Below are 16,552 nucleotides of genomic sequence, written 5' to 3'. Positions count from 1 at the left end.
CCCAACAAAATCTTGTGGCACTTCCATAATTGCTATTAAGCAAAGAATGTTGAAATGATCCCTTTCAAGGGTCAGTTCCTCCTGACTTTGCAATGAAATACTAAATATGTAATCTATCTACCCTTAGATTTTCTTTTTTTTTTTTTCACTTGTTCGATAGCAGAAATACGACGGCAATAAACACACAGCATGCGTCTTTCCTCCCTTTATGCCAGTTTCTCTCTGTTCACTTGGACAATATTAACTCTCTCACATATGAGGCTTTAACGAGGGAAGACTGTGGGTCTTCAGATTCCACTATATGTTCTTCACTTAATTGCCTCCATTTCCAGATGTTTAATTCAGTAGGGATTAAAATTAACTTAAGTAAAGTTCAAAACATCTTGCTTTAGATATTTTCAGGAATGGTTATTTGGATGAATATTAAATATCTACTTTACAATTTGTTAAAATTTGTTTTAATAATTAATAAGTTTAAATACCCTGCATAAGCCTTGAACACAAAGGTCATTGGTTTCTGCTCCACAGGGAGTACCATCAGCAACTCTGTCCTTCAGCTGATAGTAGGAAGTTGTTCCAGAAACTCGGCAAAAAAGTTTACAGCGATCTTTCATAGAAACTGGAAAGAAAATCCAACAGGTTTCTTGTCTGTTTTAAAACTTTAATTAAAGTAACATTTTTATTTCATTAATTGAAAAAAATTATAATTACTTACTACCACTGTATTTTGGAAGCCAGCGAACAGCAGATGTAAGACCGTTGATATTAAAGTGTTTGCCATCAAATTCAGAGCACTGTTGCTCCCGGAAATCTTTTTTGCCTTTTGGACATGAATCGGTATTACATGACCGAAATTTCATCCTGCGGCCAACACAGTACTTTCCTCCATTTCTCGGTCTAACAAAAATAGGTAAATGTAAAACACATTCAGTTTCTAAAATTGTTGGTTTCCATGAAAAGCGTCTTGAGTCACTGATCTAAAGGGGAAAGTCTCACACAGCATTCGGTCATCTGTTAATGACTTTCCCCCACACACTCTTATCTTCTATCACACTGTGTGTACGTGTATGCTCACGTGAAGAAAGTAGAAAGTCCATGTGAAATACTACTGCTGAGGTAGCTGGTAATCAAGCCACTGATGTTTATTAATGTCTATTACATTTTTATTTCTCTTACAATCATAATTATTTTGCCCGTGAAAAAGCATTATTAACTTCAATGCTTCTATGAATTTAGATGAGATTACAGCCCTATTTTTACAGAAGCAACAGCTCCCTCAGCAATTTTAAATTCTTATTTTACAGAGTGACAAAGAAAGAAAGAGTTAGGAGATGACACAGTCTTTTCTATAGTTTTAGTTTCGGTTTAGGGATCAAAAGAACAAAATAGGGAGAATGGTGGAAAACACCCCGTTTACTGTAAACTTTAAAATACATTTCCTAGCTGTTATAAACCCTGCTACACAATAATTCAGTACTAGTAGGTTCTTAGGGAGGAAAAAAAGAATAAATCAACGGCATATTGATACTATCAGATACTACAGACTGACAGAGCCATATCTAATGGGAATCTAGTCTAATGCCTCTTACTCATCAGAGAAAATAAAATAACCTGGGGTCATTTGATTGAGGTTCATTTATCCCACTGATAATATCAAGATGACATGACTTCCTAGATAAACCCTGAAACTACCCAAGCGGCAGCTATGGCTCTGCTTCCGGAGAAGTTAAGGGTAAAGTTCTCATTGACTTTTATTACGGAGAATGAAACCCACACTGAATTATTCAATCAATGGAAGTTTCTCATTATAAAGGTAAGTTGTAAATGACTCTGCTGTAACCAGTGTTCCTTCTGGGTGTTACTGGTGGTGATTTTGTGAAAAAGCCTTAAATCAAAGCAAATCAAGTTTCACTAAAAAGATTACCGGGGAGTACATCTATTTCTTATTGCAGCTTTTACTCCAAAGAAAGCATCTCAATGTTTAAAGAAACCCTCAGCATTAAAGAAACCCTCAGCATTGAGAGTAAAGCTAGAAAAAAAGACCCTGCCAAAATAAGTCTTCAGAAACGTCTATAAATATGAATTATATAATTGAGAGACAAGAGTAATCTAGAAGTTCTAAAGACTTTTTTCAAACATGGCTGAAACAAGCATTTTTTTATTGGTGCTTCAAACTAATTTGTGCAACCCACAATGCCTTCATTTTGTTTTGAACCGATCCATTGTGTCATAATATCTTCATTATGCACTAATGAAAAACACAATAAAAAACATACTCTGGTCTATTACACAGCCTGGTGGTGCTCTTGATTCCACCTCCACAAGTTCTTGAACATGAGCTATAAGGTCCCCATGGTCCCCATTCTCCATCTACAGGACGCGTCTCCATTTCTCTGCTCACACAAATTCCATGGCGGCAATGCTGCAGAATCAACAAACAAAATAAAATTTGTAACTCAAGCAAAAGGTTACTGTATATTTTAGGCACAGAAAGAACAAAATTTAAGAGCTCAATGCTCTTAATCCGGGTCTGGACTTTTTCTAAAATGTTCAAATTCCTCTAAGATATCTTACCCAGAAGTCATATTTTCAGAAATGCTGTCTGGAGTTCTTTGCTGCCTATGAAAGCTACTGGATGCTGAATACATCTTTAGGACTAGTCACTTTATTCAGATGCCTATATAAGAATCTCAGAATCCTGATCTTGGATTCCTGATATGTTTTCATGTACACACTTCAAAAATAGATTTACGGTCAGCTTGTATGTATGAGATTCTTCCAGTTTAATTTGGAAATTCATGCTGGTACAAAAAGTGAAAAGCTATGATAACAGACCATCAAGAAATTTAGGGTGTTTTGAGCATCCCAAAAGCAAAAAAGCTAGTGGGATTGTTTTGGAAAAGCACACAAATTTTCAAGCATTTCAGACCTTGTTTATGGTAAAGCAAGATGATTCTATAGATTTGTGCTCAAACTCAGACTTCCACACCTGTAACAATAGCTGTAAAATATTTTATACTTTTATTTATTTATATTTTACAATAATTTTATATTTATTACTAAGTTAACAAATTTGCTATTTCCATTATTATTTTAAAAATATTTAAAGAAATAATAATTCTTAGAGCAAGATAGTACATTGCAATGTCTATTGTGTTACTTCAGATTTTACTCCTGCTGAAGAACCACCTATTTTCAAATAAAATTTACACAAAGGTGCAGTTTTCATTTCATCTGCTGGGATTTACGCTATTAAGACGACAAAGATTGCAAGAATATTCTGTTGCGGTCATGTCAGTTAGGAGACTTCACCACCCCATATCTGTAAACTGTTATTATTTATAGAAAGCTGCAATTACTAGCTATTTTTTTCAGACGAATCAAGAGATCAGTATCTTGCTTCTAAGTATTTACAGTCTAAGTCCCTGACTCTGCAAATATTTATCCACTTCACTGGTTACTCAAAAAAGTACATGACTAAAAAGTCTAAATGAGAATCTTACGATTGGTGCATGTGTGACTTTTTCCAAAGAACCTGCAGGAATTACCAGCACTAATCCTATTGATGACTTATGGCAGTTGGAATTCTAATTCACTTGTACGCTTTAGAAAATACCAAGTGGTATATTTGATCACAACATAGTGGAACAGTTTGAATACTAAAATAGAATATTTACAAGATACTATAATGTCAGCGCCGTGCCTCCTGCTGACTTATATGTGGATAAGATGTCCTCAACTTTGTCCTTGACTCCAAAGACCTTCTGAAGCATCAAAGACTGCCCACAACCGGAGACAAAACACTGGGCAGGATGGACTACACGGGGTCAGTGCTCATACACAATGGAGAGAATTCTCTATTTTAGATGACTGTTTGCAGACTCAGGATTAGACTGATCATTAGGTTGTCAGGAGGGATCCCCCTAGTCGTATTGACAGGGAGTGGCATATTCCATCCTTCCTTGTAGTACATACGTGGATCAGTCACTAGAATCATCAGAACAGATTATATCAACTCAACTGCTTGTAATTTCTGCAGTTTAGGCTTTGCCACCTCACTCCCTGTGACACAAACAGTTTTGAATTACCTTAAAGTCTAGCAGGGTTTTGGTAACTAAAGCCTCTGGCACATAAAACAATTTAAGAACCTCTGACACACAGAACATAAAGTTATTCCAGGATTCCATCCCTCTTTAAAATTAATTTAAATGTTGCATAGAATTTCTCAAGTTACTGTGTTACAAATTTATTGTAGGAACCATCAACTAACATAAATTTTGCTGAACACACAGGAATGATGTGTGCAATCTTTCTGAATACACCTGAATGACATAAAACTCAAACGTTGTTCAGCGGTTTTATCACTGCATAAAATAATTCCCAGAAGCAATTTTTTCCTAATTAGTATATGCTTTTTTTATATTGATACTTATGCTCATATGTTAACAATCATTTTGCTCTCAAAATAGGAATTTGTCACAGAATCAGATTCTCCTGAGTTCTGCCTTAGTTCCTAATCCAACTTGGCGATAAAATTGCCTGCCTGTATAATTCTTCATCACACCGGCTCTTGCACATGGGACATCTTTTAAGGCCTGAATGCCGCCTTCTAATAATACGACCATTCAAGGTGATTTTCAAGCTGAAAGCAAACACAGAACAAAAGCTAGATCTGTCTTGTCATACAATCATTTAAATGATCCGGCAAATTGGCCGGATCATCACTTGCTTGATGCTAAGACTAATGCTTTAACTTAACACCAGAAAGACACCATTATTTCACTGCATATCTGCATATGATTTTCATACTGCAGTGCTTACTGATACTTTTTATTACTTCCAAGATGCCCTTAGGGTACCTTTGTACCCAAACTTTCTAGTACCTAGCAATAAAAGATGCTACACTACCTATAAGTCTAAGGTAAGTATCAGGAAACACGACCTTGCCTTTCCAAGAGCTGTAATCAGCATCTTAGGAAATAATTTTTATTACTATAGGCTGAAGATTCTAAATCCCAGGTTCTAATTCCCAAAATTAATACTGCATCCAAATATGGCCAGCGACCTAGAGTTCAGGTTCTTCTTCCACCTACAAAAACATTTACAATAACTTGAAGGGAGATTTCAGGAAAAGACAGAGTTGTAAAATGAAATTTTATACCCACAACAGCATTATTTTGATCCATAAAAATGCAAAGCACATGTTCACATCTGGGATTTTAATAGCTTATTCAACAAACTTTTCTCAGCTATTACTCTGCTGCATTCCTACAGAAGCAACATGATGAAGTCACAGTAGAAAACTCCGGCACCAGACGCATTCCAGATGTTCCTCTGTGCTTGCTTGAATCATTTCTGTGTATCATAGTATTCTCAGTGAAGCGCTTTCATAAACTTAAATGTAATCACTAACAATTTTCTCCCCCCCTACATTTGTTATGGAAAATATAACGTATGCATCATGTAAAGGGGATACCACTTGTAATTCCAAACATACTGGCTACAGCAAGTGGCACCTCTGCTCTAGCCAAGGTCACCAGTTGGTTTTCTGTCAAAAAGGCAGAAATTCTGACCCAAATCCACTTGTAATTATTATATCTTCAGAGCTGAGAGGGAGGGTTAATGGTTCAACTTTGGGATCAATGAACCTATGGGTACCCAGATTTGTATTTATTAATCACCCGCTTGCAGTAAGTGGTTTGACTGTTGCCTATGGATTAAATTATGATTTCATAAACTGATTTCAGGTACTTCCAATTTATAGCTTATCGAACTTGCTAAATTTGCAGGAAAGCAATTTTTAAAAGAATTATTAAAGCATTAATTTTCAGGCTATTCTGAATTTCAACTGAATCAAGGAAAGTGACAGATATACCCAGAACAGGACGAGAGCTCTTCTGAAATCAAGTACTTCATACACAGCCTGGTATGACTCACAGCAGGAAAAGGACACCTTTTCCCTCTTACTGCCTATCTTTTCCAGGCTATTCCCAGAGATACACATGGTTTTCAAAGATCTTGGGGCAAAGACTGAAACACTGATACTCCGTGTATGAGGACACAGTTTCATGTGTTAGAGCCCTGTGCAGCCTTGCAGAAAAGGAGGCTCAGGAAAAACTATTAATCTGTTTCCAGACACCAACATGTTTCCACAGATGTTGCTGGTAGCTGCTGGTGCTTCTAAAAGGAAAGATGACAACTGAACACTGAAGACAAGTATGAGGAGAAAATTAAAAGGACAAAGCATTGCAGAAGTGGACATGATGGTCTGTATTTTGCCTTCAAAATATCCAGTTTCATTGTTCTGGTTTCTTTTTACCTTATAAAATATGATTTCTTCACTCCTGATATCCAGACAGGGCCCTGAGAATGACTATAAGCCAGTAAATAGAACGGGAAGGGAAAGCTGTAGTGGACTGAATGCAGGAAAAGAAAATGGGCATAGCTGGTACCACCAAACAGATAAACACTAAACGCAGTGCTGCGGCACAAGACCAGTTCACTACACGGCATCTGGCCTCTAGGTGAGGTCTGAGCATAAATTGTCTCAAAGTAGATTCCAATCACACAGAGCTGGGAAAGGAGTCTGAATCTTAGAAGTTACATAGATTCATCACATAACCTCATGAGCAGGGAGTGAAAAGAATACCCACCCAGATGAATGCCAAAGTCCACAAACCCCAGAGCTGCTGTTTCTGGCTGTATTTATCTCTACGGGATGTTCCCATTCATTCCCTTGAATGAATGTACTGCTACAGACCTCTCTGCCTTGTCTGCTGCAAGTGGATGTAAGGAAAGGTTTTGCTGCACATTGGACCTATGTCTGCTCTCCGGCTTCTTCCTATAATACACCAGCCAAGGAAGCACATTGCTCAAAGAACCAAGATGAGAAGTGGAGACAAGAGCATATAATAACCATGATAATAGAGCGGTTAGTAAAATGAGTATACAAGACAGAAGACATGGAGCTTGGAGAAATGTCTAACTGAAGTTGTAACTACAGCATCTCAGGTCTCTATCTCTGTAGCATGGATTCTCAGACGAGCCTGTATTTATTACTCAGATGACATTAATTATTGACAAAATTCACAATATTTTAATAATGTTTTCAACATTTTCAATTTTTTCTTGCAAAAAACCCTACATACTTTATTTCTCCCTTGAAATATTCCTACAGAAAACTTTTATTTTTTCTGAAAATCACATCTCATCAGAAAAGTATTTTATAAAAATCCCAGTTTATAGCAAAAATTCTTGGTTTGAGCCCTTAAATACACTTTACTCTGTTTTTACAGTTCAAAAGATTTTCTGCTGCTTCCAGATGGTTAACATATCCCCCTATCACCCAACTGTGAATTTTTTATACTTACTCTACACATACTAAATTATTCTTGCAGATTAACTGTCTTCATGTATTGCATTCATGAGGTAGTCAAGCAATGCAATGATTTTTAAAAGAGATCAATACATGGGTAGTAACCTACAACTGAAGAACAGCAAACATACCTCAGAATCAGAGACTGTTACTTCTTGGTACTGATCAAAGCAATCCTTTCTTGGTTTGCATCCACATACTCAGTTGTCCCTGTATCCCTCTCCTTATGTGGCTATAAAGGGACTAGGATGAGATCTTAATTCATTTGATAGCTATTCTAGATATTTTTAGAGACGCTAGGTCAATATTCAATATATATCTAGAGTGAATAGAAGTAATAAATACTTCTCTCGCACACACGAGGCACATACTCTCCAATAAAACTTATTTGTATCATGTGGATTCCTTCTTGCGCTTAAATAGCTTTTTCCAGACTTCCGTGACATTTGTTTTTTCAGTGGTGTTTAAGTAGCAAACTGCCGCAATGCAGAACCCTGGGACAGCTCTGGGACATGGAAAAGCCTGGGTCAGAGTCACACAGCTACCTCCTACCTATCCCTTCTAATGTCCAAGGAATTAATGGAATATGGGCATATTTGTATACTGCTCAGGAATCCAGGAAGGATCAGAGTGCAACCCTTCTGACCGTCTCAAAAAATCATAATAATAAAAAAAGACACTTTGTTGGGTATTTTTGCTGTTCCTTTCAAAGCAAAAAAAGACTTGTTCTGAGAACATCACTCCTACAAGATAGATTGCTTCACCAGCCATTCTTCTTTGGAGGTGGTTTTTTTGGCTCAGATGTGCATCACCAACTCCAACAGACGATTTGCCATTACTGGAATATCGTGTAGACTACACCGCTAAAAACTGCATAACTTCATTATACGGAAGCCATGATTCTGACCCAGATGTAAGCTGGAGATGGACACGCGTGAGGAGAGTTTATATATCAGTTGGCTTGTAACTAATTTGTTTACACATAATGGTGTAGATATTTCTTTTCCATAATACCTTACTAGTCCTTTTAATTAGGTCCTCCACAAAATGGGTTTAAGTATTTTCTGCGAATGAGATCAACCACACTGTGAGAACTAGTATTCTGTAAATTTAGAATTATGAACAAATCCAGGAAATCGAGGGATTCTACCTACTAACATTATTTTGTGGGGGTTTTGTTTTGTTTTATTTTTAAAATCTGAGATGTGCCAAAACCTTAATCCTCTTCAAACTAATTTATTTTTTGGAATTTCAAAAAGAAAGGAGAAAAAACCTCAAAACTTCCCATGCTCAAGATGAGGAGAAATCTTTTGCACTATCCCAGAGTACAAATGCAAGCAAATTCCTCATTACAGAAACCTTTGAATAGAGTAATCTCAAAAAAAAAAAAAAAAAAGAAAAAAGAAGAAGAAAAGAAAGCAACTGAAAACATAATCCAGACAGATAATACCAAGAGCCTGCTGGTCTGCAGAAATTTCAATTACGAGAAAACCTAAGAGGAAGCGGGGCAAAAAGTTCTACTCTAAGATGTTCACATTTGCTACGCAGCCACCAAATTAACTCCTACCAGGAATGTGATGGCAACAAGAATTATGACAGTTAAGAGAAGGAAACCAGCCCAATTAAAGCATTCCGGTTTCTGTCCTAATGGAAAATAACTCCCTCATACATCTTGTATAAGTGTCCTCGGGTATCTCGGTCCTCAATGCAGCATATAAATACTTTCTGTATTGTGATTTATTGTTTTTAATTTGCAATTTGTACATATAGTTTATACCACAGCAACAAAAATTACAACTGTGTATAAGAAATTCATTGTGGCATCCAGTGAGCAAGATACCTCTGCCTAATCATACGGGACAGTTGTTAATTCTGAAGATAATCCCATGGTAACCTTGATTACAGAGATGAGACATGAAAAAGCACTAACCATTTAATATTTTTCATGCCGTTGTGTCTCATTACACAACAAAAATAACATTTTAATAAAAAAATTATATTCTGGTTATATCATATAATTGTATTTCGGAAGACAATCCAGGAATGTATAGCTTTGTATTTAATAATCTCTCAGAAAAAAGCCACACCAGAAACACTTTGAAGCAATGACTAATATACTCCTATGGTGTGTAGAAATTCACCACTGCAAAACAAGTGTTTACATATGGCATGTCTAGGTATATTTACTATCATTTTGTCCCTGAAGTACCAATTAGGCCAAAGAATTTAAAGGCTGTATCCTCTGCTTCAGGGAAGGTCTGTCTGATGTTAGAAGAGCTGGCAGAAGCTTAAACTTCCCATGGATCTTTGTGAAGCCAAATAAGCAAACAAAAAAGCACCTGAAGCGATGAGACACAACGTGAATATCAATGGAACGAGAAACTGTTCTCAGACACAGCAGAATTGCTACCTATAAGGCTACTGTCAGACCTAAGCACTTGGAATGTATTAGAAGAGGAGGTGAAGAGAAATTTTCAGGTACTTCAGCAAGCAAATAAATTTTCTTATTTCCAGCAGGCAAATAAAATTAATTTTTGCAGGTAACTCTACGACAAACAAAGTGCCCTTTGATCTGCTCGAAGAAATTTAACTAGACAGAAAATTGACGTAAAAGTGAAAGTTTTCTATATCAGTAATATTAATTCTAGATAATTAATAACCCTATAGAATTAATACAGGAAATGTTCCAATTCTCAAGAAAATATTTCCTTTATTCTCTAAGAGACACCGAAATGTTAGACTGCATTTTCCCGTTAATATTTTAAGAATATGCTACCCATACCTACTAATATTATATATGTTAGGAAGCCACTGAGCTCTACAGGTGTGTGCGTCATGAGACGTACAAAACATAGCTCTCTTTCAAAATGCGTGCCCGCCGATAGATTGCATATGGCAAGAAGATCAGGAAGTGCAGGCACTCAGGAAAAAGCTGTTTGCTCATTCACTTGAGAGTCTCTGATAGTATTAGATTTATATCTTCTTGTATTTTGGGGAAGGAAAGATACAAGGGCTGTTAGAGCAGTCCATAGAGCAAGATCCATTAATAAGACACATGGCCTGAAAAAAAGCTAAAGATTACGAAAAAAAGTTGATACAAAATTTACAAATGCCATAAATTATTCTTTCCTGTATTCATCACACCAATAACGCTGCAAATGCCAAATATAAATTTATTTAGGTTGCCAACAAATATTAATTACAATTACTAGTCGCCATGTGTTATTCCCATTAACACGAACAGAAACTTGCTGACTGAGCTAGAAAGGAGCTGCCCCTTAGACAGGAAGAGATGACAATTTGTCAGATTAATTGCTGTTCTTTTTTACATCTTTCAGAGGTAATGAATGTAATTAGCTCCTCACTTCCTAGAGAAAACTGGTTTCACTGCTGTAATTGCATAAAATAGGTTTTTGTATTCTTATATAAAAGAAATCCTCTGATGTTGGCAAATTAGAGTCAAGTCAATTGAATTACAGATTACACACGAAGCTTATATAAAAGACGAACTTCCTTTCTGATCAGTGACTGACTGAAACATGGGTTAAAGATTACAACACCAGCTGCATGCATAGGATTTAATCAAGCAAAGCTTCCACCACAGCCTTCAAATAACTTTTCCTAATCTTGCAAGAAGGAAAGAAACCATTTGAGACAATTTACCCACTAAATTGTTATCTATTAAGACAGTATTTTCAAATTCCTCACTACTACTGTCCTATCAAATACAGAAAAAGAAAAAAAACCCAACAATCTGTAAAGAGTAAAAGTTATTGGGGGAAATTTAGGAATAACTGAGTGAAGTGTAGCAGTCTATTATACATAGAAATTAGACCAGATAATTTTTAATCATCTTTGAACCTATAAAACTATCAAAAGGTAAAAAATTAACATTGCTCCCACACTCCCTGAAGCTGCCAAAGCACACTACTATTAAAAGCAGCTCAACGTAATAAACCAGCCATATTTAAGATAATCACTGTCATATCTGAGCATGTAAAAAATCTCTTAAATATTTATTCTCACAATCCCCTGACAGGTAAGAAAATAATTCTATTTGCTGGCAGTGAACTGAGACACAGAGAAGCCAAAGACTAGATCAGCAAAGAACTCAAACACCTAATTTCTCTTCACTTCCCAAACTACATACAAATCCAAACCTAAAACCCTCAAATCTTCACTGATAACTCTGGATTCAACTAGCCTCCACCACTACTTTTGCTTCTATCAAGGTTCTGTAAGTGCCTTGACTATATCTGCTAATTAGATACTCACAACCCTTATGGACAGCCCAAGACAGGTTATATCCTCAGAGGATACAGATCTGCACTCAAAAACAACCTGCTGGATGAGGAAGTGAGCTGCACTATCATGACCCAAATACTCTTTACCAAATAAACCCATGAGCAGGGTATAGGAAGTCCAGCTTCCATTTCTTCCTTTTTAGGTGTCAAAGAATTCAATCCATACCTCATACAGCCAGGCAGAGTTTTATGCATTAGAGTGTGAGAAAAGAGCACAACAATCCCAAGCAACACTACAGGCTTGGGGAAGAGTGGCTGGAAAGCTGCCCGGCAGAAAAGAACCTGGGGGTGCTGGCAGACGGCCAGCATAAAATGAGCCAGCAGTGTGCCCAGGTGGCCAAGAACGCCAACAGCATTCTGGCTTGTATCAGGAACAGCGTGGCCAGCAGGAGCAGGGAAGTGATCATGCCTCTGTGCTTGGCACTGGTGAGGCCTCACCTCGAGTGCTGTGTTCAGTTCTGGGCCCCTCTGTACAAGAGGGACATGGAAGTGCTGGAGCGTGTCCAGAGGAGAGCTGCCAGGTGGTGAGGGGTCTGGAGACCAAGTCATATGAGGAGAGGCTGAGGGAGCTGGGCATGTTTAGCTTGGAGAAGAGGAGGCTGAGGGGAGACCTCATTGCCCTCTACAACTACCTGAAAGGAGGTTGGAGAGAGGTGGGTGTTGGCCTCTTCTCCCAAGTGAATAATGACAGGACCAAAGGAAATGGTCTGAAGTTGCGGCAGGGGAGGTTCACATTAGATATGAGGAAGAATTACTTTACTGAAAGAGTGGTCAGGCACTGGAACAGCCTGCCCAGGGAGGTGGTTGAGTCACCATCCCTAGAGGTATTTAAGAAACATCTAGATGTGGCACTTCGGGGCATGCTCTAGTGGCAGAGATTGTAGGTTGTCTGGGTGGACTCGATGACCTCAAAGGTCCTTTCCAACCATGAAGATTCTATGATTCTATGATGATTCTATGATTTTAGCACTGAGCAGATTCAATATCCTGAATTATGTTACAACAGGGAAGACTGTATCTGAGTGCGAGGTATGTGTGATTAAGGCACTTACTGGAGTAAGTGAAGAGGTACCGATCCATGCTTTCATATTTTGTCTGAAGATGTGCAAGTGTCTAATGAAACCAGGATTCTAATCCAAAGACTCCCTCTTTCCAAAAACATGTACTCCTGTATTTATGTCACTCATAGGTAATTCATTCTTGTTCAGTGAAACAGCCTCAATAAGACAAACTGGGGGAAATACACTTTTGGGATGCCTTGTTGCCAGGAAATTCAACTTTGGAGCACTACTGATGAGGAAAAACCCCAACTTGTTACAAATTATCTGAATTCTTCAAACAGAGGGAAATACAGCCACTTTCCCCTGAGGTCTTCCACCTATTCGGCATTTGTAAATTTTTGTAATTATTCTGAACAGACAACCTATGTTATTTACATCACAACATTACAGGACTAAGAGAAACTGCAGGTAAAGTCAGGTAGATACTGTTCACGGAATCAGTATGCTGCAGGCGCAGTCCTACCACACAGCAAGCACTGATCTTTCTTGCCTACATCCATAATTTTACATAAGCAAGTACCGAGAGACAAAGACTTACCATTCCCACTCCACAAACCGTTCCATCAGCCAAAGGCATGTGCTGAGTACGGCAACCCTTGTGAACACCTTCTGTGCTTGTGCACCATAAGCGTTTGCATTGTTTCTAAAAAGAAAACAAGATTACTTTTGTTGTACCAGTAACACCATTTTAGACATCAGTGGGGTTATTTGGATTGTTTTCTCATACTATGCGGGCTTAGTGTTTGCTATTAGTACTACCATTTTTCACAGATAAAATCCCATAAAAACAAAATGGATTTTGTTTAAGGCCAGGCAGGAATGTGGAATATTTGAAACTGATCCCATTAGAAGTAATGATAAATTCATCTTCTAACTCAGTAGAAAATTTAATAAAGAAGTATGTAAGAGGTTACAGTTGATACCATGCAGCACAGTTTTGAGTATAATCCCCAAATAAAGACCCTAACTGGAATTCTTAAAAATTACACTGGCTAGAAAATTGAGAAGAAAGCCTCCTTTTCAAATTCTTAAAAGACTCTTAACGGACAAATAACATTTATGGATTACAAAACTTACAAAGCAGTCTTCAGTAATACCATATTCAGGTCTTTGAATCCCCTTTACTTCTCTATAATGTTCCCATAAAGCCTGACTCCTCCTAAACAACATCCCACCTCACCAAAAGTGCCATTTAATTCAATTTGAACCTGATCTTAAATTCTCCCCTTTAAAAAGCTCCAACAAGCCATGCAATACTAGTAGAGGTATTTGACAAGTTGGTCCAAAATCTAACCTATATAACATCTTGACAGTAACGAATGAAGTTATAATGTTATATTTGTAATTATTTTATATTGCACTAGCCACATTAAGTTTTCAAAATACAACTTAAGTTTCAATATTAATGTACTTAAGTTTTCTTTCCAGATCCCAATTTTGCTTTAAAGATATTTTTGATAAAGTATACAAAATGTACACTCTAACAGGCATCAAAATATTTTTGACTCTTTGACAAAGTAGAGGGTATCTATATTTTGGACCAAATATTTAGAACAAATATTTGAATTAATATATTAACTTTCAAGTTATACATTTTTAAAAAGCACTAGAAGAAGCAGACAAGACAGACCTGTTCATGTAAGACAGGGTCTATAATGTGAGAACACTTGTAGAAAGTATTGGTATAATTCCCTTTCAGTATTTGCAGGAAGCCTTAATTTATGCAGCTTTAGATCTTTTAAAGAAATTGTAATCACATTTGCAGATGTGCAAATCAAAGTGCATTCATCCTACTTTTTAATTCTACATAATTCTAGCATATGGAGCTGCAATGCTCTCCACTGAACTCTAGCCCCTTCAACAGAACAGAACCTGAACTTTGACATATTTCAGGATAAAATTCTTCCCAAACCAGAAGTCCTAAGATTTAATTTCTAAACCTATCTTTCACTAAGTTTTTAGTATAAATTGAGCATGACTCTGTGTTGTTCACTCACCAAATATGGGCACACTTGTGACCCAAGACCAAACATAAGTTCGCACTGCTTGTTGACATCATACATTGACCCGGGCAGCTGAGAGGAAAGATCATATATTCTTCCACTAGGTTTGTCTAGGAGACATTCACCATAACCAGTACTGTTGTAAAAACAGGAACAAAATGGAAGAAATTGCTCTTAAATCATTGGAAGCCTACTCACACAACATTTACACATACATATCTCAGTGGAGTTATGGGTTTGCATGCCTACCTGCCTATGTAACGAATTTAATTAATTAAAATTAATAAAATAAACCAGGTCACTTGATTTTCCGTTAGTGGATTTTGCATTATATCCACCAAAAAGAGCTTCTCTTGGTTTTTTTTTTTTTTCTTTCTGGCTGTCATTTCTCATTTTCACATACTTACAGAAAAAAAAAAAAAAAAGATGGTACTACCTAAATTATATCTACCACTTATTTTTTAAATATAAACTTCGGAAAATAAAATGTGTCTATTCTGACCTAGTAAAATCATACTAAAAATACTTTCAATAACCAACAGCGCTATATTTGGGAAAAAAAGAAAAGAACAGAAAAAGTATTCTTAGCTTTATATGTTGAGTGCAACTTTAACAAAGTCATGAATCACCCAAAGAGTTACAGACGCGTATTTTTCTGGAGGACTGAGACCCTACCAGTCAGTGGTTAAACCTAAGAACAACACAAAACTAGTATTTAAGCAATACCTTTAAATACTTCTCAGAAAGACATGACATTGGGGAAAAAAAACAAACAAACAAAAGAAAAAACCCCAAACCAAGCCTACAGCATTACATTGATACTTACTCAAGAAATTCAGTGATATATTTTTGACTGCATTTTGACCAGGTCCATGGACTTGTATGGTAGTTTAAAGTTGGAGCCATCACATGGTATTGATGTTTAATTCCAGCTTCTTTACATTTAAAACTGTCATCATGAGGCACATTAAATCTAAAAAGCAAAACAGACAAACTCCAAAACAAGTTCAGCAGTAATTAATCGAAACTCTGTTGTAGCAGCAAATGCTTGACTTTTGAGTTTGAAAATGCTTTAAAATTTAATGGAACTCACTTAATATGATTATCTGACATTATGGCAATAGGCAAACGCCTATGTAAGGCCACACAACGCCTTGTAAGGCAAAATGCCTTACAAAATTCTCTCCTTATCCAAAATGCTCCTAATTATATCGTGCTGGGCACAGTAAGAATTTTACAATTACACGGTTCTTTAGCTCACCAGAAAAACTCCAGCGTTTTGGGAGTATGCCACTTTAAATGAACAACCCATCTCCTGAGCTGAATATAGAGGCCATCACTAGACTGTCCATAACATATTACCCCAATATTCACATCATAAGTCTTACTATTTAGTAACAAAACCAAACTACCAAGCATATCAACATCATATTTATGCTACTAACACACCGTCTTATTTTATATCTGTTTAAGTACCACGACAAATGGCATGTATCTAAATGAAAATCAACAAGCTAGCTACTGAGCTCTGTAACGCCATCGTTACCTACACTGTGGCATGCCTCATGGAGCTAGAGTATAGCACCTTTCTGCCATCACTGATGAGGTATGCTTCATAAAATAAAATGCTGTCATCTCCTCTTATTTTTCTGTGTAAAGTATTTCTCTTTGTGTTACTCTACTGTATTCTGAAAGGATCAAACACAAGGAACAATATTTCTGCGTTATATTAACAATTGTCTTTTCTTAAAGGTAAATTCCTATCATGGCTAGAATGCAATTGGAGTTAACAGGACTACGTGGCACGTC

At 36.8% G+C, this 16,552-nt stretch overlaps 1 protein-coding gene across 1 annotated transcript in view; it reads right to left on the bottom strand.

Moving 5' to 3' along the window:
* Nucleotides 1-16,552, bottom strand: part of ADAMTS20 (ADAM metallopeptidase with thrombospondin type 1 motif 20) — a 97,404-nt gene that overhangs the window by 47,314 nt on the left and 33,538 nt on the right. Inside the window, exons 9-14 of the mRNA XM_063323122.1 lie at nt 15,570-15,716; nt 14,738-14,879; nt 13,279-13,383; nt 2,277-2,422; nt 716-897; nt 483-619 (exon numbers count right to left, since the gene is read on the bottom strand). Coding sequence (XP_063179192.1) covers nt 483-619; nt 716-897; nt 2,277-2,422; nt 13,279-13,383; nt 14,738-14,879; nt 15,570-15,716 — 859 coding nt within the window. The remainder of the gene's footprint in view (nt 1-482; nt 620-715; nt 898-2,276; nt 2,423-13,278; nt 13,384-14,737; nt 14,880-15,569; nt 15,717-16,552) is intronic.

Source organism: Chroicocephalus ridibundus, chromosome 1 (genome assembly GCF_963924245.1).
Source record: "Chroicocephalus ridibundus chromosome 1, bChrRid1.1, whole genome shotgun sequence".
NCBI classification, from domain to species: Eukaryota; Metazoa; Chordata; class Aves; order Charadriiformes; family Laridae; genus Chroicocephalus; species Chroicocephalus ridibundus.
Note: the sequence above shows the minus strand (reverse complement) of the source record. Positions and strands in the feature narration are given on the sequence as shown.